Consider the following 20,956-nt stretch of genomic DNA (forward strand, 5'->3'; position numbering starts at 1 on the left):
ATACATGTCTTTCTCTGTTTGACTTATTTCGCTCAGCATAATACCCTCCAGTTCCATCCACGTCGTTGCAAATGGCAAGATCCCATTCCTTTTGATGGCTGCATAATATTCCATTGTATATGTATACCACATCTTCTTTATCCATTCATCTGTTGATGGACGTCTTGGCTCTTTCCACAGTTTGGCTATTGTGGACATTGCTACTATAAACATCGGGGTGCACGTACCCTTTCGGATCCCTACTTTTGTATCTTTGGGGTAAATACCCAGTAGTGCAATTGCTGGATCATATGGTAGCTCTATTTTCAACTGTTTGAGGAACCTCCATACTGTTTTCCAGCCTCATGCCTTAGTTTTATCGCATTTCTCTATTACTGTGTTAAGCATCTATGATGTGCCCTGTGTCGTCAGGATGCTGAGGACACAGGAGGAGACGAGGGGGTATGTATGTTCTCCATCTCTTGGGAGTTTCTGGTCGATTAGGCATGACTTTGTTCATTCATTCAACAAGTGTTTTGTTTTTGTTTTTTTTAATCGACTCTCCTTTTGAGAAGGGAAAACAATCATCCAAATGATTGAAAGCCCAGTTGTTGGACTCAGGCAGATCTGGGTGCATTCCATTCTGTCACTAGAAAGCTGTGTGACCATGAAAAAGTCGCTCTGTGTCTCTGATCCTCAGTTTTCTTTTTTTAAGATTTTATTTATTTATTTGAGAGAGAGAATGAGATAGAGAGAGAGAGCATGAGAGGGGGGAGGGTCAGGGGGAGAAGCAGACTCTCTGCTGAGCAGGGAGCCCGATGTGGGACTCGATCCTGGGACTCCAGGATCATGACCTGAGCCGAAGGCAGTCGCTCAACCAACTGAGCCACCCAGGTGCCCTGATCCTCAGTTTTCTTATCTTAAAGCAAAACTACCTAGCATATATCAGGCCTCCAGTGGGATGGTGCACGGGTGTGGGATTGGGGGGAAGCACATCACAGCCGCTCAGGATGCCATAGTGGCTCTTGTCCTCAATCCCCTCGTTACAACATCATTGCCGTAATCACCTCCACCTTCATGCTGACGTACGCACCTCTTGTGGTTCTCTGTGTGTGTCGTTCAGCAGACATTAGCTGCCATCTGCTAGGGGCCAGGCACAGGGATACACGAACGGTGGGGTAGAGCCTTGGTGCTTGGAGGACTCGCTCAACCACATGGAATCAGAGGGCAGAGTCAGAGCAGGAGCCTGTTAGAAGCAGAGGGGGGCATTCCCAGAAACCACAGGGGTGAGGCTGCAGGCTCTGGATGGGTGTCAGAGAAGCAGCCACCCTGGGAGCTCAGCACCCTGTCCTGGGCCCTGAGGGCCCGAGTCTGCCGAGCGATGTTCGTCATAGTCGGCCTGCATCCTCGAGAGTTGGTGTCCTCTTGCAGGACAGATCCTCACATTGGGCACCTTCACCTTTCGTGTCCTTACATGTTAATAATAGCGAAGCCGGAGAAGAGAAAGAGTTGGTGTCAGAGCATCCCCAGGCTACCCTATTCTGGCATTTCATGAGGAAGGAGGAGTGCGTTACATTTGAGAAAATTCCCGCTGGAGAGGAGCAAGATAAGTGTGTGGCCCTTCTGGAATAAGCTTCACTGTTTGGAATGTGGCTCCCGTGGAACATCTCCGGGCTGTGGGATACCGAGGGCCAGGGGCTGGGCCTTGCCATCTTAGGTTCTGAACATTAACTGACGCAGTTAAACCATCGATGTTCTTTGCGGGTCAGGGGGAGAGAGAGGGACTCCCCGAAGGCCGCGCTCGTACCGGCCTTTCCAGACTCACTGCTTGGCGCCTTCCGTGAACAGGCTCCTACTGATGGCCTCCCCTGTGCCAGGTGCATCTGTGGGTGCGGGGATGTAACAGGGAATGGACAAGAGAAAGTCCTTGTCCTCGCGGAACTCACGTTCCAGCCAGGGAGACAGACGGTGAAGAGGATGAGCGGTAACATGGTAGATAAATGTAGGGTGAATCGTGAGGAGAACGAGTAAAGCAGGGAACGGGGCGAGGGGGTAGGGAAGGCTGGGGTGAGCCGCGTGGTGGTTTAGGTCAAGCAGCCGGGATGTCTCCACAGGCTGTAGGATGTTTGAGCTCTAACGTGAGGGCAGCCGGGATGGGGAGGTTATTCCAGGCAGAGGAAAGAGCAGGGGCAGAGGCCCCAGGCGCATGTGCTAAGGGCACAGCAGGGAGACTGGTGTGGCCACAAGGTGGTGTGTTAGCAGGCGAGGCCAGCGGGCTCCTGGGGCATGTCCCAGGGAGCCCCGGGGGTCAGGGCTGTGGCTGCTGTTCTGGGTGAGGTGTGGGACTGTAGTGGGTTTTGGGGCCTGGGGTGACACGACCTGGCTTGCTTTAACAAGGTCACTCTGGCTGCTGTGTTGAAAGTTGACTTCGGGGTGTCGGGCAGGGGTAGGAGCGGGAGACTGTGGTTGAGAGCAGGACGGGAGGCCGGGGAAGGCAGCTGGGACCAGGGGCTGGTAAGGAGTAGTCAGATTCTGGACCAAGTGACAGGATTTGCCGATAGACTCATTAGTATGGACAGAGGGAGAGGGAAGACAGGTTAGTTCTAGAGTCTGGGCCTGAGAAGCTGGAGGGTTGGAATTGCTCCTAACTGAAATCGAGAAGTGTGCGGTTATTTGACTGTGGCGGCGTGGACTGCAGGGTTTAGCGGGAAGAACCCTGGGGTAGGAGTCAGGATTGTTGTCTGGACTTGGGGGAAGGGCTGTAGCAACAGCTCCGAGTTGGAGCCTGTTAAATATGGGCGCTTCTTGGGCATCCAGGAGGAGGTGTCCAGCCGGCAGCTGTGTGTGTAGGTCTGGAGATCAGGGGGAGCCCCAAGCTGGAGACAGAATTTGGGATTCATCATCACATCGTTAATAATTAAAAGCCTGAGTCTGGGTGAGATCGCTTAGGGAGTGAGTGTGGATAAAGATAGAAGAGGTTCTAGAACGGATCCTTGGGGCATGTCAGCATATAAGGGTGAAGAATTGGTGAAGAGGAATCAGCAGAAGACAGAGAAGGGAGCAGAAGGTAGGGGGCCCACCAGCTGAGCACAGAACCAAAGGGAGCCAAGAGTTGGACAAAGGGGACAGGGAGGATCATCCGAGGTTGCTGAGTACCAGAAGGCACCATAGGCTCTAGGAACATGGAGGTCACGGGAGGCCTTGGGAAGAGCAGCCCTGGTGGAATGGGGGAGGCATACCTCATTGGACTTGGAAGCATTGCCAAGGAGGGGCCTGCTGACACCTGTGAATAGGTAAGAGTCCTTTGCGGCACTTAGATGATCGGGAGGTGGGCACAGGGATAGCGTTGGAGGACTTGATGAGCAGTCAGCCTCCGCAGCAGGGTGCATGTGGCCCCTGAGGTCATGGCTTAGGTGTGTGTTAGTTCCTTTAACACCCTGTGCATCCATGCATTCGAGGAGAGTGTATTTAAGCTCAGCTTGAGGCTACTTAACCCTCATTCCTAATGAGTGGAGTCTTTAAATGAAGTTTTATTCTAGCGGGAGTTAACTGAGTCATTTACACACTGTGATTAGAGCTTTTCCACCCACCCTTCACATTGTTTCAGGTGGCTGAAGTACTGGGGTGAGTAAGCAGGAGCCTTTGCAGGAGGTGGGGTGGTCCTCAGGCCGAGCCTTGGGGCGCAGATGGAGGCACTGCTCCCCTAGCCTGTGCAAGGAGGTGCACACACCCTGCTGGGTAGAGGTCTGGCCTCTACCACAGCCTCAGATTCCAGCGCACTTGTCATGCAGATGGGGCAACTGAGTCACGCAAGGGCAAGATGACATCCAGTGTGCTGAGAACCTTCATAACTACTGTGACTTGGTAGAGCTTCAAGCATTAGCATTTTTGGTGCAGTGATGGAGAATTACACCCAGAAACAAAGCTGTCTGACTCCTGGCCACATGGCATCCCCTGGAACTCTTCCTCCATCGTGGCCAGAGATGGCATTTTGTCTTTGGTCCCCAGATCCACTGATTACGTTGTTTGGTTGCACTGTCTTAGGCTGTCCGGCTTAGTGGGAAGGGCACCAGGCTAGGAGTCAGAAACATTGTTTCTGGTCACTGGAAGTTGTGTGACCTTGGGCATGCCCTTCATTCCCAAGGTCGATTGAGTTCCTGCTATGCCCCAGGCCTCATGTTCGAGCTGGGCTGCGGATGTGAACCAAACAGACTCCAGCCCTGTGTGGGGCTTTGGTTTCTGCATCTGGCTCCAGGGCTCTCGTGAATGCCAGATGGGCTGGGCTGGGCTGGGTCGAAGCACTTGAAGAACCATCTGGTAAAACCCAGAGGAAGAGATCTGCTTCTGAAACTTTCCCAGGCAGGCTGTGCGGGCACGTCGGACGGGCCACACGCAGCGTTGGGGATGAGTCAGAAGGAAGCAGAAGAAAATGGAGGGGAGTGGAGGGTAGCGGCTTGCAGAACTCATCGCCGTGGAGCTAGTTCTCCAGGGTTAGTCTGACACCACGTAGTAGTTTCCAGTGGCTGCTGTGACAAACTGGGGAGCTTAAACCAGTTTTGGAGGCTCTGGTGGGGGGAGACTCTATTCTTTGCCTCTTCCAGCTTCTGGTGGCCGTAACATTCCTCGCCTCGCGGCTGCATAGTTCCACTCTCTGCCTCTGTGGTCATGTTGCCTTCTCCTCTTCTCTGCCTTGTCCCCTGTTTTGCCCGTCATAGCCCCTGTGTGCCTCTTATAAGGACCCTTGTCACTGCATTTAGGACCCACCTAGGTAATTCACCGTGACCTCGTCTTAAGATTCTGAAATTAAATACATCTGCAAGGAGCCTTTTCCAAATAAGGTCACGTTCATAGGTTCTGGGGATTAGGACGTGGGCATATCTTGGGTGCGGGGGCACCATATACCCCACGACAGGGAGAAAGAAGCCTATGTATACATATATCAGGCTAAAATCGAAGAGGGAGTAGGGATCTTGGAGCCCCATTCAACGCCACCTTCTTTATTCGGGCCTCATGGGTGTTTCTGGGCCACTGCTGTGGAACTCCTAGGCCTCCAAGGAACACACTTTGAGAACCATTGCCTTAATGAAGGGTCAGCGCTCTTGGGGATGTCCTCGGGCAGGGATCCACTTTGGGATTCTGGCCTGAGCAGTAACCAGTGGCCACAGACGGTATGTACTTACAGAGAAATATCCTTTTAGTGCCCGACTTTAGATTTTTATGTTGAAGTGTGACTCAGGTTAAATATAAAATTCATAGCATATCTTGAGCAACTATTTTGTAGTTATCTATATATAAATCTATTTTACAGCGACACAAATAGAATAGATTATGGAGTGTCAGCATGGAGATAGATTCCGAGTGCTTTTTCACTAATATACCTAATGATTCGTGCTGAGAATATCCAAGGGCTCCACTGTACATTTAAATGGATATAATTAAAATAATGAGCTCTATTTTAAAAAATGATATATGAAAAAAAATTTTTTTAAAAAAGTTAGAAGATGCTGCACCACTAATTCAAAGTGATATAAGTACTTCAGTGATTCCATTGTTATTAGGACACCTAATTAAATGCAAAGCACCCGAGAAAAGCAACATTTGGGCTTATAAATCTAAAGCATGAAGCCGGGAGAAGAGAAGTTGCCAGTGTCCTTGGCTCCGTCAAGGCTGGGGGGGTGTCCCGTTGAAAGGACTGCCTGTGGGCGACAGGCTGGCTCCCGTGGCTCCCAGTGTAAGCGTCTCCCTTGGGGGCCAGATGGGTGTTCAGAAAGGGGGTCTAACTCCCCCCTCGAGCAAGCAGGGAAGGCTTCCCAGAGGCGGGGGTGTCCTTGTGCATCAATGACATTGTCATGGCAGCTGCCATCCCTGCAAATCCACTCTGCCCTGCTCCCTGGCTCGTCTCCCACTCCCACGCTGGCAAGGATCATGGTCCTTCTTGTAAAAGACAAGGAAACTGAGGCTCAGAGAGGCGGTCTAGCCCAAGGTCACAGGGTGTGTGGATGCCCAGCCTGTCTGATTCCAACAACTCCTCTCTCCCACCAGGACATCATGATGCGGGGTGGGGGGGTCCTTGAGAGCAGGAAGGGACACTGAGTCTGTTCAGGTGGGACGGGCAAGTGCTCATAGACCTTCAGGCTCAGCTTCTGAAGGTCGGCAGTGAGGAAAGGGGGAGTCTGTTTTGTCCCCTTCCCTCCTTGTGACCTCAGTTGCGGGGAGGGCAGGCAGGTTGGACCTTTCATCTCCAGGGGGCCTCTTTGCTGTTCTGGAAGCGCATCTGCCTTGTCCTTGGTGCTTAACCCTTTGTGCAGTCAGGATCAGGACGAGCCAGGGCCAAGCCAGGGTGAGTTCTCAGCTGTCTGCCTGCGCGGCAGCCCCCCTGAGATTCATGGGCCGGCATTCAGACTCCGACGGGGTCCCCGAGTTCCGCCCCCGTGGACTGGTTGTTAGCGTCCGCGTGGTCTCAGGCAGGGAGCAGCCGTTTCAGTGACTCGGTCAGCTGTCGCCATCGGCGTGAGCATCTCTGCTCTGTGAGTGGCTCTGGACGAGGTCCTGGATTTACGTTTTTGCGATTGATCTTCACAAGACCTTTTGAGTGGACGTGGCGCTCCCTGCTTCACTGATGTGGAGATAGGCTCACTCAGGGTCACCAGCCGGGATGTGGTAGTGATGGGATTTGAACCCCTGTTGAGGTACAATCTCCACAGCCCCTGCAGTGACGTCTGTACCATGTCAGGCCCTTCCCCTGTGTCCTCTGCATACTTCCCTCCCCTGCACCCCATATGAGACAGTAGACCTGTGTAAATGTCTCCACGGGGGCCACGTCCCTTGCAGACATTGCCTTGTCTCTGCATCAGAGCGCTGGGGGGCAGGTGCTGTGTTTGTCCCGGTTGTATGGGTGCGAAGACTGAGGCATGGAAAGGGGATTGGAGTCACTTGCACAAGAACCCACAGCTTGAGAGCAGCAGTTGAAATTGGCCGTGGGACTGTCCGACTTCAGAACCTTTCGTCTGAGTCCATCACATCCTGTTCCTGCCAGGCTGTCTGCTCACCTCTGTTCTGGTGCCCCGGTGCCGGGGAGCCCTCCCCTATTTCCCCCAGGACGTCCCCTTCTGTGGCAGGCTGGCAGGTTGTCCTCCCTCCCTAAAGCCATAGCTGCCCCCTGGTAATCTCTCAGACCTGCTGGTCCTGTGGCTCCTGGAGCCTCACTGAGCTAAGAGGCTTTTTGGCCCTGTGACGACTTTAAAGCAGGGGACTTTAGGTAGGCTTGCTCCCTTCCCAGGGAGTGCTGGTCCTCAGCAAGGGGGCTCTAGCTCAAGATAGCCCCCTCGGAGGAAGCCCTGCTCTCCCACTAGCATCTTGGTTCTGAGTCTGTTCGGAATGCAAAAGGTCAAGAGTGGGTGACGTGGGGGCTGCCCCAGGGGCAGGTGGGCAGGCTTCCCCCTGCAGGTTTCTCCCCCAGCTGCAGTGCACCGTGGCTAAGAATCAAGATGCCTGCATCCTGTTTTGGTCCCACGTCTTCCTACCCATGTGACTTTGATCAAGTTATTTCTCGTCTTCAGTGCCTCCACCTCCCCCGTTGTTCCCGAGATGAAAAGTCAGTATGTTAGAACAGCCCCGGCACATAGGAAGTGACTTCAGGGTTTGTTAAATCAGTAGAAGAAATGAACACGGAGGCGATCGAACCATCCTGATTTATGTTTCCCGCTGCGGAGAAGGGCAAATGCTTGCATGGTGTCAGGTAGCCCTAGTGTGGCAGACACATCAGGAGGAGGCCCAGTGAGTGCTCAAGATGCTGTAGGGTTTGTCATTCTTAATAATAGTGATGGTGGCCGTGTCTCGTTAGATGTTACAGGCCAGCCACTGTGCTGTGTGTTCTGTTAGTTGGTTGAAATCTCCCAGACAGTCCCATTAGCTCCGTTTTGCAGATGGGAAACCTGGGGCTCAGAGGTTATAGGCAGCTGGCTTAGGTCACCCAGCAAGGAGGTGGTTGACAGGACGGCCCTGGTTCCTGGCTTGTGTCCCCCCCAGCCTGCCTCTTCACTCCAGCTGTCCTCTGGGGCCTGTGTATTAGTCAGCTCGGGGTGCCACTGTGAAAGACCGCAGATGGAGTGGCTTGGACAAATGTATTGTCACACGGTCCTGGAGGGTGGGAGTGTGAGATTAGGGTGCCAGCACAGTTGTTTTCTGGTGAGAACCCTCTTGCAGACAGCCACCTTCTCTCTGTGCCCTCCCACGGCGAGGAGACGGAGAGCTCTCTCTTCCCATTTTCCTAAGGACACCGCCCCATCAGATTAGGGCTCTGCTTTTATGACCTTATTTAACCTTAATTATCTCTTAAAGACCCTGTCTCCAGCTAGAGTCGTGGTGGGGTTTAAGACTTCACCATACAAAATGGGGAGGTGGGGGGACCCAGTTCAGGCCATGACACCTCCCCAGTGCCTTCTCCTCACTCCCTCCTCATTAGCTGGGACCCTCCTCCTCTCTTTCCGCAATCCCCCAGCCCAAGAGCAAGTTCAGAGCTGAGAGGAATCGTGAATGTGATTGAACTCATGCACTTGATGACGGATGGAGCCGCTGAAGCCCAGAGAAGAGCAAGGTCTTGTCCATAGTCCCACAGCAAGGCCACTGCAGACCCAGGGTCAGAACCTGGGTCTCTGCCTCCCAGCCTGGCATCTCCACAGAGCCCCAGTTGGTAATGCTAGTGGGTTTTGCCTGTGTGTGCCTCAAGCCTGGGCCTTAAAGTGCAGTCCGCGGAGAGGGCTGGACGTGACGGGGTGACATCCCCAGGCTGGACCGTGATGTGATCTCCCCCTTCTTGCACACCTTGGCTTCCGTACCTCAGAGACGGGAATGATGATGATGATCCCCATGCCAGAAGGCTGGGCGGGGGGGGGGGGGAGGCCCTTAGGATAACACAGAGAGTCCCACCGAACCGTCTGTTCAGGAGACGGCAGGGACCTGGCTCCGTGCCGTGGCCTGCCCCCAGTGTTGTGTGTGGCGCTGGGCAAGTCCCAGCTCTGCTCTGGGCCGTGGTTTGCCCCTCATAAAGGAGGCTTCGTAACCGGTGCCCTGCCCGCCTCAACACTGAGCTCATGGCCTTAAAGGATGTCTTTGGATGTTTGAAGACCTACCTGGAGGCCAGAGTGTTGGTCTGAGTGAGGCTTTTGGCTTGTAGTTGCCCGTCTGTCAGATGGGAACGGGGTGGGGGGGAGCTTGGATGGAATCTCTAGCCCTTCTGCCAAGGAGGGAAGGGAACAGCACCAGGCACTTTGTACACATCACTTAAACCCTTGCTGCTCAGAGTGCAGACTGAAGACTAGCGGCACTGGCTCTGGCTGGGTGCTTGTTAGAAAAGCAGAAGCTCAGGCTAAACCCCAGACCTGCTGAACCAGAATCTGCATTTTACCAACCATCTCAGCTGATTTATATGCACATTGATTGCGAAGAACTGATTTCAACCACCCAGAGCTACCCTTCCTTGAAGGTCTTTTGTAACTCCAGTTACAAAAGTTTAGATCTCTTTAGGTCCCAGCTTCCCTATCTGTGAAATGGGTGGAATTGGAGCCATACCAGCCCAGTCATTTTCAAACTGTGTTCCTCTGAGCACATTGGGTTCCCAGGAAGACCCCGAGGGGCTGCCATGGGGGCCGTGTGCTTCAAGGTGAGATTCATGGAGAAGTGGGGCTGTAGCTAAACGTTATGCAACCGCGTGGGTTGGTGGGCTCCCAGATGGGTCTGGGGGCTGGCACGGGGTCCACACTGAGCAGACTCTCTTCTCTCCCAGGGAGCGCTTGAAGCGCAGCCAGAAGAGCACCAAGGTGGAGGGGCCAGAGCCTGCGCCGGCCGAGGCCTCGCTGAGTGCCGAGCAGGGAACGATGACGGAGGTGAAGGTGAAGACGGAGCTACCTGATGACTACATCCAGGAGGTGATCTGGCAGGGGGAGGCCAAGGAGGAGAAGAAGGCGGTCAGCAAGGACGGGACAGGTGATGTGCCCGCTGAGATCTGCGTGGTGATCGGTGGTGTCCGCAACCAGCAGACCCTTGGTGAGTGCCTGAGAGGGTCGGGGCTGGGACCAGGGCGGGGCATGGGGTCAAGAATCCTGAAGAGCAGAGGCCTGCCTCTCCCTGGCTGAGAGAGCCCTTGGTGGCTCCCCTCTGCCCTCAGGGAAGGACCTAGGCTCCTTAGACTTGCTTTTGCTTGTGCAGTCCTAGTCTGGACCTCTTTCCTTTTCCACCTGATGTGCCAAAGCTCTGTCCGTGTTTTAAGACTTTGTTCAGGTCAGATGCCTGGAACTTTCTGTAGGTGTGGTGAATCCCTCATGCCGTGGGGCTCTCATGCTCCGCAGGTGGGTCTAGCACAGACACATTGCTTATTGTCCTAAATGCCTGTCGGCGTTTCTTTCTCCTTGGCTTTACCACGGGCTCCTGAAGGCAGCTTCCAGTGCGAGTCCTGCTTGGAGCAGGTGCCCAGGCGGATCAGATTGGTGACAGACCAGCACCTTCCCCGGCCCCTTCTGGGCTGGGCCAGGCTCAGAGGACGTCTGGGGAAACAAGCTTCTTAGCAGTCCTCTCTGCGCCCCCCTTGGGGATTCCCCTCAGGGGCTGCCTGCACCCCTGCCAAGGTCACAAACTCAGATGCCCACGAGGCCCAGCACATATATGGAGGAACTCAGTCTTCCTCCGCCTCGTAACCAGGTGGGAGATGGGCTCCGTGTGGCCGGATCTCTGGACACGCCACATGACAGAAGGGAGACATTTGATGTGCATTCTTTTGGCTTTAAGCGTTGGTGACTAATTCGACTTTTGAAATCTGCCAAACAAAACCTATCTTTGGGTCACAGTCCTTCCGTGGCCACCGGTTGGCAACCCCTGGTCTGTGACATAAAGTCCACGAGCCTCACCCTGGCATTGAGGCCTTGCCTGGTCTGTTCCCCATCCGCATGGTCCTCCATGTTTCTTAGACATGCTGCCACCTCCCTCCCCTCTCCCTGTCCTCCCTGGTCCAGCTCTGGCTCACTTCCTCCAGACTTCTGGGCTCATGTCCCATGTCAGCATGCAGGGCCTTGTATGGAGTTTCCCGTGTGTCTGTGTCCCTGAGTTTACACTCGAGTCCTGTTGCCCCTTCTTCCCAGCTGCCGGGACTCAGCCCCGTCCATACTCCCTTTCCTCGATGTTCCTCCGCTGTTCTGTGCACTGTCAGCCCCAGCTGGGTCATTGTGTCTTCCCACTGATAGCTGTGCCTTTATGTCTCTCTGCCCTCACCTGCCCTCCACTCTGGCTGCCAGGGGCTTTGGCAAAAATAAGTCCTTGACTGTGTCACTCCCTGCTTAGAAACTTGGGATTCCCCACTGTGTGTAGGGTCAAGGAGGACCGTTCTTCAGTCAAGGGTATATGAGTAGCTGCGCTCCTCTGCTTTAGAACCTCTAAACAAGCTCTCAAGGCCATAGTATCAAGATCCTCCATAACCTGATCCATATTTCTTATTTATGATCTTTTTGGACCTTTCATTCCGATACACTCTGCCTTTCCACAGCATTCCTGCCCTTGGCTTGTGCTCTTCTCTCTGCCTGGAATGCCTTTGCCCATGTCCACATGCCCAGATCCAGCTCTTCTTTCAAGACCAGCTCCAGTGCCACCTCATCCCAGAAGCCTTCTTGAATTTCTTCTGGTCAGCGCGTTCTGTTTCTACCTTGCCCCTCACTTGGGTGCTTCCCATTATCTGTTTTAGATTAGAGGGACCTTGTCTGTGCCTGCCTCTGCCACGAGACTAGGAGCCCCTGGAGGTCGGTGCATCAGGACTTGTCTGATCTGTGTCTCTGGGCTCGTTGCGCCCACCCCACAGTGTCCAGCCAGGGTACCGGCTTCTAGGGAGCGGTATTGACTTTGGTGCCATAACTGTCAGGGTGGGGCTACGTTATGGCCCAGTCACAAAAGATCCTGAAAGTAACGAGATCTTGGTAGCTCAAAACCACAAAGGTTCCTTTCTTGGTCACACTACATGTCCATTGTGGGTCATCTGGGGGCTCTGCTCTGGACCCAGGCTAAAAGCAACCAGTATATGAAATGCTGCTGGCCAAGGGACAGAGGGAAAGAAAGCTCTGGGGGGGACTCACACTACCTATTACCTGCTGCAGCCCAGAGGGGAGAAGAGTTAAGTCCCCTCCCTGTCATTGACCACATCAGTCACATGGCCCCACCCAACCTCAGGTGGCCTGGAAATGCCATTCTCTCATGTGACAGAATTGGGATGAACCAGCAGTACTTGGTGAAGAGCATGGGCAACTTAGCCCAGTGCCCACTGGAAGAAGGGCCTTTTCAGGAGCCTGTGTCTGGCCTTCCTCCATCAGTATTCGCTCCCCGGGGCCAAGGACAGACCATGTTAGCCACTAGGAATGTGTCCGCTAACCCAAGAGGGGACGTGCCCTTGCTCACATTGGGGTGTGTGTTTTAAGACTCGTTGGACCCAGTAGCTATTTATGCCTCTTCACCAGTAGATGCTCGGTGAAGGGTAGTTGAATCTGAATCTCGGGATGGAGCCAGCAGTCGGGATTCGGCGGGGAAGGCCTAGAGCAGCCGTGCTAGGGAAATGCTGGAGGGGAGTCCTCCCTGGGCCGGCTGCCGGCACCGCGAGAGGCCTCAGGGCCTCATGCCAGCCACGGACGCTGGTTTCCAGCTCAGCTGCTGCTCAGCAGCAGGGTCCTTGGCTTTGCGGTGCCTTAGTGTCCTCTTCTGTTCAGTGAGGCTCCCTGTCCCCACCTCACGGGTGTGCAAATCAAAAGAGGCAGTGGAAGAGAACAGCGTTGTGCAAGGAGAATGAGCTCGGGTCCTCAGTCTGGGAGTGAATCTTGGCTCTCTGATGCAGTAGCTGTTGGACCTCAGGCAAGCTACTTGATTTCTCTGTGCCTCAGTTCTCACAATTGCCCTTTCGTGGGGTGAGGCGAAGATTCAGTAAGATGATGTATATAAAGCACTCAGCATTGTACTTGGTAAACGATTCGCTTTTATCAGGGGTATTAGCATTGCTTTTCAAGGGGGAAGAGTACCTCTTTCAAGTACCTCTTCAAGTGGGAAGAGTAGTAATAGTTTCTGCATTTTTTCCAAATCCTAAGAAATAAGCCAGGGTGATGTAGAGAAAAAATGGGTCGGGGAAGTTGGCGCTGGGTGAGGTGTCAGAAGACGTGGGTTCTCATTGAGCCTCCGTTGTCTCATCTGAACAGGGCAACTTGCCCTGTCCCTGGAGCCCCTCCTAGTGCTGCCTCCCTAGAATCCAGGGACTTTGAGTATGTTGTGACGTTTCTAAGTAAACCGCCTTTCACAGACTCTTAATGAAAAAGGAGTAAAGCCACAGTGGCAAGGGGGAGTTGAGCCGCCATTTTGGAGCCGGGACCAAAGCAGGGCCTGGACATTCCCTGCTGATTATCGAGACTCATCTTGCATCCATGAAGGCAGACCTTCCTCCTTGAGGGTGTAGTTTCTGCCAAGGGTCAGGCTCAGAGAAATCTGGCTTGGCCTCAGTACCCGGAAAGAAAAGCATTAAAAAAAAAAAAAAAAGAAATCAATGTAAAAGAATTGAGCCTTTCGGATTCAGCTGGTCTCGATATGGCAAGTAGGTTTTATCCTGTGGGCCAAGTCCAAGTACTTGCTGCTGTTTATTAGGGGTTCTGTGTTAAAGGTTCTAAAGGGATGGCGTGGTTAAGCGTGATTGATTATTAATGTCTGCCGTGACTGTGGAAATGGGCAGTGGGGCTCCACATGCTATGCATTTGACACCCCTTATCCCTGCATTTTATAGCGGGGCCAACAGAGGCCAGCCGAAAGGAGAAAGAGTGGCTCTGGGCCAGAGAGCACATCAGTGATGTTTTCTTGCACTTCATGAAGGGTCGGTGCACCTCACAGCAACCCCCTCCCACCTGGAAGGAAAACAAGGAGGGAGAGCCAGGGGCCGAATGCTGGTTAGAGCCATCCCTTTAAATGCACTCGTGCCGCACAGGCTGGGCGGCATGGAGTTAATGAACATGTTCCCGGGCCGCTGGGCAGAGAAGCATGTGCAGCCGGGGGCCCCCGAGTGCCCTGCTCACCCAGCCCCGCTCAGGGCTCAGAGCCGGCCTCTCTTACTGAATAGAACAGTGTTCCCGATGGTCACTCAGGGCTGCACCGTGCGGGAACCTCGTGTCCACCCCCAGGTCCTCACTGGCCCTGTAACAGCCATCAGTGTTCGCAGTGGCACAGTCCTCATCCGACGCACTTCCTGTGGAGGAGCCGGGGCTTGGACCCATGGATGGCATTTGGCAGCTTCTCAGGCTGGGAGGGGGCGGCCGTCAGTGCCCAGGAGGCTGGCTGCCAAGCTTGCAGTGGGGACTTCAGTTTCCCGGCTGCCCGCAAGTTCTGTGATAAGAAAGAGATCTCTTGGGGGCGCCTGGGTGGCTCAGTCGGTTAAGCGTCTGCCTTTGACTCAGGTCATGATCCCAGGGTCCTGGGATCGAGCCCCATGTTGGGCTCCCTGCTTGGTGGGAAGCCTGCTTCTCCCTCTCCCACTCCCCCTGCTTGTGTTCTGTCTCTCGCTGTCTCTCTCTGTCAAATAAATAAATAAAATCTTAAAAAAAGAAAGAGATCTCTTGCTCTTAGAACGTCACTTCCATTGGAGCCGGTGTGGGGGAAACGTGGGGGTTTTCAGCAAGAAGAGCCGAGGTGATCCTGAACTCGATGACCCTGTTGGGTAAAACCGGAAGGGAAAGAAGTGAGGTCACAGAGGCCGGTGTCCACCCGACAAGCTGCGCGCGGAACTCTGCACAGCAGCGCCGAGGAGTGGGGGCGCCGCACTGGACGTTTCGGGGACCCCACGAGGAGTGCTGAACATGGGGTGCTGCTATTGCTGCCACCTCCGCTCCCGCTCACCGGCAGGCATCGCTCACTGATCACCGCGGACGGCGACAGTGCCCCTCAGCATGCTTCTCAACGCAGCCCACCAAGACGTCACTGCCGGTCAGCCAGAGTTGGAAAGGAGGAAGTGGAAACCTGCTTGCCATTCTTGTCCTAGGTGGTAAAGACAAGGCACGCTGGCCTTAGAACAGTCAGGGCATCCAGTCCTGGGAGCATTTCCTGGTTCTGAGAGAGAAGGATGCTCAGATCCCATCATAGTGGTCAGAAGGTACTACTGAGCCGTGGGTGCTCTTCTCTGTATGGTGAGACCATCGGTCCTTAATGCTGGGGAGCTTACGCACGAGGGGAGCCCAGGAAGAGCGGCAGGTGCCTGGAGACCGGTGGTACAGGAGCCTCCGGAGGGAGCAGGCCACCCAGCAGGGCTCCTCCTCAGATGAGGGGTGTGGGCCAACCTGCTTATGTCATTAAGAGAGAGTTCATTCCTAGTGTGGCGAGGAACCCCATAGAAGAGCTAAGGGCTCTTTGTCCTGGGGAGGAGGAGACTGGGGGCAGGGGCCGGTGGAAGGGGGGAGTGCAAGGGAGATGAGGGGATAGAAGTATGCTCGGCTTGAAGCATTGGAGTGTTGGAGTGGGAGGGGAAGGAGTGGACGCGTTCTGCACGGCCCCGACTGATACAGAGGCTTCACCAGTGAATTCAGCTCCGTAACAGGAAGGCCTCTGTGACTGTGGGAACTGTTTGGAACCGGATACAGGCCTGTGAGGGCATGAGTTCTGTCCTGGAAGTCACTGGACGGGCTGCAGGGGGCAGAGTCAAGGATCAGATGGAGGACGACACGGACGTTTCTAAGCAGTGAGCTTTGAGCACCACGGGGTAAGGGCGTTTCCACGCCCGCGGGACTGCCTGAGGGAGGAGGCACAGGGGAAGGAGGCGGCGGCTCGACCACAGCTCTGGAAGGAGCAGCAGAAGGGCAGGCAGCCAGCCACTCAGACCCGGCCACGTGGATTTTGGGCTGTGACAAAGGCAAGCAGCCGAGGTGCCAGGTCCTGCTCCATGGCGCCAGCTGATAGTTTCCTGTTTCAGTGGGTGGTTGGCAGGCCTTGCACCGAGCCTGCCAGAACCAACGCTCAGCCCTTTGCTGCAGCCGCTAGGGAAGGAGGGGTTCTGGCCACCCTCCCAGGCAGGTCTTATCTTTGCTGCTGGCCCTTCATCTGCTGGTTCAAGGTGGGAAGGGGTCCTGGGTGGAGGGCCCCACGGGAAATGGCCCCTGGGCTGTAAATCCAAGAGACCCAGGATCTGCCCCGCGGTGCAGTCTTGGACAGGACCCTTAACCTCTCCTTGCCATGCTGTCCTCATTGATTGGTGGGTGTACGAACACCGGCCTGTCTTTCCAGGAGGCTTGTTGGGGACAGAGGGAGGTAACAGGTACGAAAGCATTTTTTTATGTGGGGAGGCAGAAAATGCAAAACAGCTATCAGCACTATTAGCTGGAGCCTCAGGACACTGACACGTCTGGAGGTCCATCTGGAGTGCTGGGAACCCGAAAGGCCAGCGGCTTTCACCTTTCTGTGTTCATCGCCTCCTAAGAAATGGTATATATTCTTTCGTATTTTTGAATTGACATCTCACAGTTTTATCCAAAGTTTAAATAATTGCAAAGGATCTAATTTCTGGAGTGTTGTGTAAAAAAAACCTGTCATCTTGGAACTATAACTGTGAAACCACTGTTCTAAATGTATCGGAGAGAATCCAAAGCCACTGCTGTTTAATATCTGCCATCATCCATTTAAAAAACATGCGAACAGGCTCATCTTTAGCAGTCAGAAATTTTACATCTTTCCCTTTCTCTCCTTGAACTCGTATTTCCAGTCCACTTCCCTTGCAGGATTTTATCCTAATGTAATATATTTTTTATGCCTGAGAGTCTTTTATTGATCACTGTTTTACACTCATCTCCTACAACAAGATGTACATAAATTGAAATAGAAATTTCTAAAAAAAAAAATTGGTCGGGATCATAAAACTGTACTTTTTAAAACATTTTTTTCCCAGATCAAGGTTTTTTTTTTTTTTTTTTTTTTAAGATTTTACTTATTTATTTGACAGAGACACAGCGAGAGAGGGAACACAAGCAGGGGGAGTGGGAGAGGGAGAAGCAGGCTTCCCGCCGAGCAGGGAGCCCGATGCGGGGCTCGATCCCAGGACCCTGGGATCATGACCCGAGCCGAAGGTAGACAGTTAACGGCTGAGACGAGATTTAGCATTAATTGAACTCCTGCCTTTGGTTTCTGTACATGTAAGTACTTAGAAAGCTTAATTCCATAGATAAGGAACCAGGGATGGGTGCAGTTTTGAGTGTCACTCAGTTTTTGGAACTCTTTCCAAGTTGTGGGCTGAAAATCGCATGGGGTCTGTCATCAGACACTGTTGTTAATGGTCTCTCTACGAACAGCTCCATTAGATGCTTCTTCAGTTTCGTTGAGAGTAAAGAATTGGAAATCACACGATTCACAAAAAGCGTTGTTCCCTGGTGTTAGATTTTGCCCACTTTCTAGGTTCACTCCGATACTTGGGATCACCTCCTTGCTTGGAGCCGTGAGATGGGCAGCCCCGATGGCGGGGTGGTGGTGAAGGAATTGTCTTGCTTGTAGCGTGTCAGGGGGTGGGTGAGGAGAGCCAGCTGAGTGGGGCCTCCCCTCCCACCGCTACATCTCCAGCACATTGATTTTAGGGAAGAATATATTTGAAAGCTGATGATTGGGGTATTGATTGTCTTAAAACTGCCTGTGCTCACATATCCCCAGGCGATTTGTACTCTTACTTGGAAGACCCTGGTCCCGAAGACATTTGGTCTGAGTCCAAGCCCTAAGAGCCTCAGGAAACCAACTTGTCCATGATTTACCTCTCCAGCTCCCTTGTCTGCCAGCAGGCTCTGGGCCTCGCTCCTGCTGGGTCCCAGAACCAAGAGGGCTCGGTGCTTCTTGGCACCCCCACCTTCTTGTGTTTGTCTTCTCATTCACCTGCTCCGGATTTCTGTCTCGTTGCATTTTGTGTATCTAGAAAGGTGTCTGAGCTTGTCTGAAGCTAGCTGGGTGCAGATGGTAGAGCTGAGGCTTGTTGCCCTCATTGCTTGTCCTCAGGGCCAGCCTTCCCTGCCGGAGCCTTCCCAACTTCTCACCTACGTGGCCTCAGCAACTAGAGCCCCCTGGTCCCAGCTGGCCTCACCTGGTCTGACCTGCGCTCTTGGGGAGGGAGCTAAGCCAGGCTGTCTGCCAAGTGCTTCCGGGAAATGCTAGACAGGTTCTGTTACTCAGGGCCTGTGGATTCTTGCGTCACTAGTGACAGGGTTGGGGAGAGGAAGAGGCTTGGCTCCCGTGTGCTGGCATGCTCTGTCAGCTGCCCCTGGCAGCCTTGAGAGGGGATAGGGGACTCTGGGAGTCCCGAGGCAGGACTGGACATGGCGGGGCAAGCGGGAGTGGGAGGGGGTCGGCTGCCCTGCAGCACTCGGGGGAGCCCTGGGACTGAAGGGGAAGCCCGAGTGCCTTTGGCATCCAGAGGTGACTTGGTGTGGTGGCAGCAGGGTGGCTCTGAAGGCTGGCCAGCCACTAGCTGAGTAGCCCCCACCCTGGACCGCCTGGCCCCTAGAACATTCACGCTCATCAGTGAACTGGGTACGGAGTTGTCCCAAGCACACCAGGACTTCTGGGAGGATAGAGGACGGGAATGAGACCTGGGTGCACCCAGTGGGTGGTAAATGTTAACAAGCACCATCTGTTCTTGGTCCTTTCCCAGAGGTATGGCCGGCACATACACTGGCTCCCGATCACTGCCAGTCTGAGCCGCCTGTGGCCGGATGTGTGGTCCCTGCAGTCCTTACTTACCTCATCTGAGAAATGGGGATGATAATCGCCTGTGTCTGCCGGACGTGTGAGGGTGAGCTGAGCTGGCCACGTGGCTGCACACCTGGCCAGCTTCTGCTTCCTCAGCTGTGCGTCGGGCTCGGAGGCCAGCCCTGTGCAGAGATGTAGGAGAGGCTCGAATGAAGGGCATTAAGCACCTGGCACTTAGTAGGCAGTGGTGGTGACAAAGGACACAGGGGTAGTTGGGGAGCCCAGCAGAGTGAGGAAGCGAGCCGGGGAGGGAGTCATTTTTGGGGACCCGGACTGTCTGAGCTGAGCATCCCCAAGAAGGCTCGCTAGCACCCCCCTGCACCACCCTGGGGTATTGCAGAGGCTGTGGCTGGGGAGGGGCACCAGGCCACAGCATAAGCAGGGCATATCCTCCCTATAGGGTCATCTTGCTGGAATGCTCTTGGGGAGAAATAGCCATACAATGGATAATTTTATGTTTTATTTACGTCATGCGTTAGAATACAGAGAAAACATAAAACTTCGGGGGGATTTGGGCCTGTGGCTCTTTTCTGCCATAGCCCAGCCTTCCAGGGGAGATACGGATGCCCCCCTGGCAAGGACAGGTTCTTCGCTGAAAAAGTAGACCGCACGATCTTGGTCACACTTCTTTGTGCAGATGGAGAAGCCGAGGCCCTGGCGGCTCAGGTGACTGGCCAACCTGAGACGTGGAGCCCTCCCCTTCACCTGGCTCCTTCCCCCACCTCCCAGACACCCCCAACTTTAAGGGATCTTTCTGATTTCTTACGTAATTCAGATGGAAAAGCGCCTGAAGGCAGCCCCCACGGTGGATCTGTGCGAAGTCGCTATTCAGGGACCTGGATTTTTGACCAAGCGTTGAGATATGCATCTGGTACGTGAGGGCCGAGGGGCAGGACGACCTGATGGGGCCGGCATGTGGGTGGGGGCATGGCCAGACAGGGCCACGAGGGGCCACGCTCAACCACCCCATCACTGCCACAGGGCAGCAAATCTGAGCCTGCCAGGGGCCTGGAGGACTTGGCCATCGGAGGGATGACAGTCTGTGGAAATCGGGAAGTCTGGAACATCAGGACCATCCCGGCAGCACCTGCTGTGGACTGCAACTTTGAAACAAGCCAAGGCTATAAAAGAGTTCTGTGGCCACATGTGTTGGAAGAGCTGGGGTTAAACAAGGTTCCTGTAGGACCTGTCCCTAAGTTCCCCCTGCACCGCGCCTTCCCAAGACGGCCGTGCCTCCCACCCGCTTGATCATGGGTGTATCTTTCCCGGGCTGCGTTCAGGAAGTTGGGTTCTAAAGAACTCTGGAAAATGCTGCTTAGTAACAGCAGCTGTGCTGTCCTGAGTACCTGTTTTGTACTGGGTACGGTGCTCTGTAGCCATAGAGTTACTGCTCCCAACTCCCCAAGATGGGTACCATCTTCCTGTGCTTAGAGAGGAAGCCTGAGGCATGAGTGTTTCCGTGACTTGTCCAGGGCCCCTGGCTGCTTAGGTAGTGAGCCAGGATTTGAACCCAGGTGGGCTGACGCTCTGCTGCACTCTCCCCAGGCCGCAACCCCCAGCCGCCTGCACACAGAGCGCCTGAAGCCTGGGGTCTTAGGGTGAGTGGCAGTGAGGAGACAGGCGGGCCCTTGAACTCAGGCCTGAGACTCCGTGCACGGGGCGAGGGCCCCCACTCTGCCCTGGGGGGCAGCCAGGAGAGGGCGCAGGACTGATGACTACCCCCCTTGTGAGACTGTGTGGGTTGAGATCCGGGAGCAAGGCTTCAAGGATCCTCCGCTCCCTCTATGGGTTGAGGGAAAAATCCCATAAAGCCAGTAGAAACCTGGCTTGCTTATCAACAGGGTGAAGTGGGCAACTGGGGGGACCCATTGCAACCTGCAGTTATTACACAGTTTGAGAAAGTCCTTAGGTCATTGACTGTAGTGGGGAAACTGAGGCCCAGATCTGTGGCAGAGAGGGGGCAGGGCTGGGGCACAGAGACTTCATCTGGAAGTGGGTCAGATCTGAACCAGTTTTGCCTCATCACAGGCTGTGGCCTCTGGTCTTCTCGGGAGGGGCTCCCCCTTCCCTGGGCCACCTTCCCCTCCGTCTGCCCCTTTCCTTTCGCCTCTCCCGCCTATTCACCCCTCTGACTTTTGTCCCTCGCTTTGGGGCCCACCAGGTTCCGTACGTCACTGTCGTAACGCCGTCACCCTGCCCGTCCCCTTGC

At 54.3% G+C, this 20,956-nt stretch overlaps 1 protein-coding gene across 23 annotated transcripts in view; it reads left to right on the forward strand.

Moving 5' to 3' along the window:
- The window catches only part of ZNF618 (zinc finger protein 618), a 184,299-nt gene that overhangs the window by 109,425 nt on the left and 53,918 nt on the right, over window positions 1–20,956 (forward strand). For 22 of the 23 annotated variants that reach the window (XM_081803419.1, XM_081803422.1, XM_081803428.1 and 19 more), the window contains exon 3: window positions 9,764–10,023. In XM_081803419.1, coding sequence (XP_081659545.1) covers window positions 9,764–10,023 — 260 coding nt within the window. Of the gene's footprint in view, window positions 1–9,763; window positions 10,024–19,522; window positions 19,619–20,956 lie in introns of all 23 variants that reach the window. The other variant, XM_081803441.1, reaches the window with a different exon arrangement.

This window comes from Leptonychotes weddellii, chromosome 14, assembly GCF_054177405.1.
Source record: "Leptonychotes weddellii isolate Sample4059 chromosome 14, ASM5417740v2, whole genome shotgun sequence".
In the NCBI taxonomy this organism is placed as follows: Eukaryota; Metazoa; Chordata; class Mammalia; order Carnivora; family Phocidae; genus Leptonychotes; species Leptonychotes weddellii.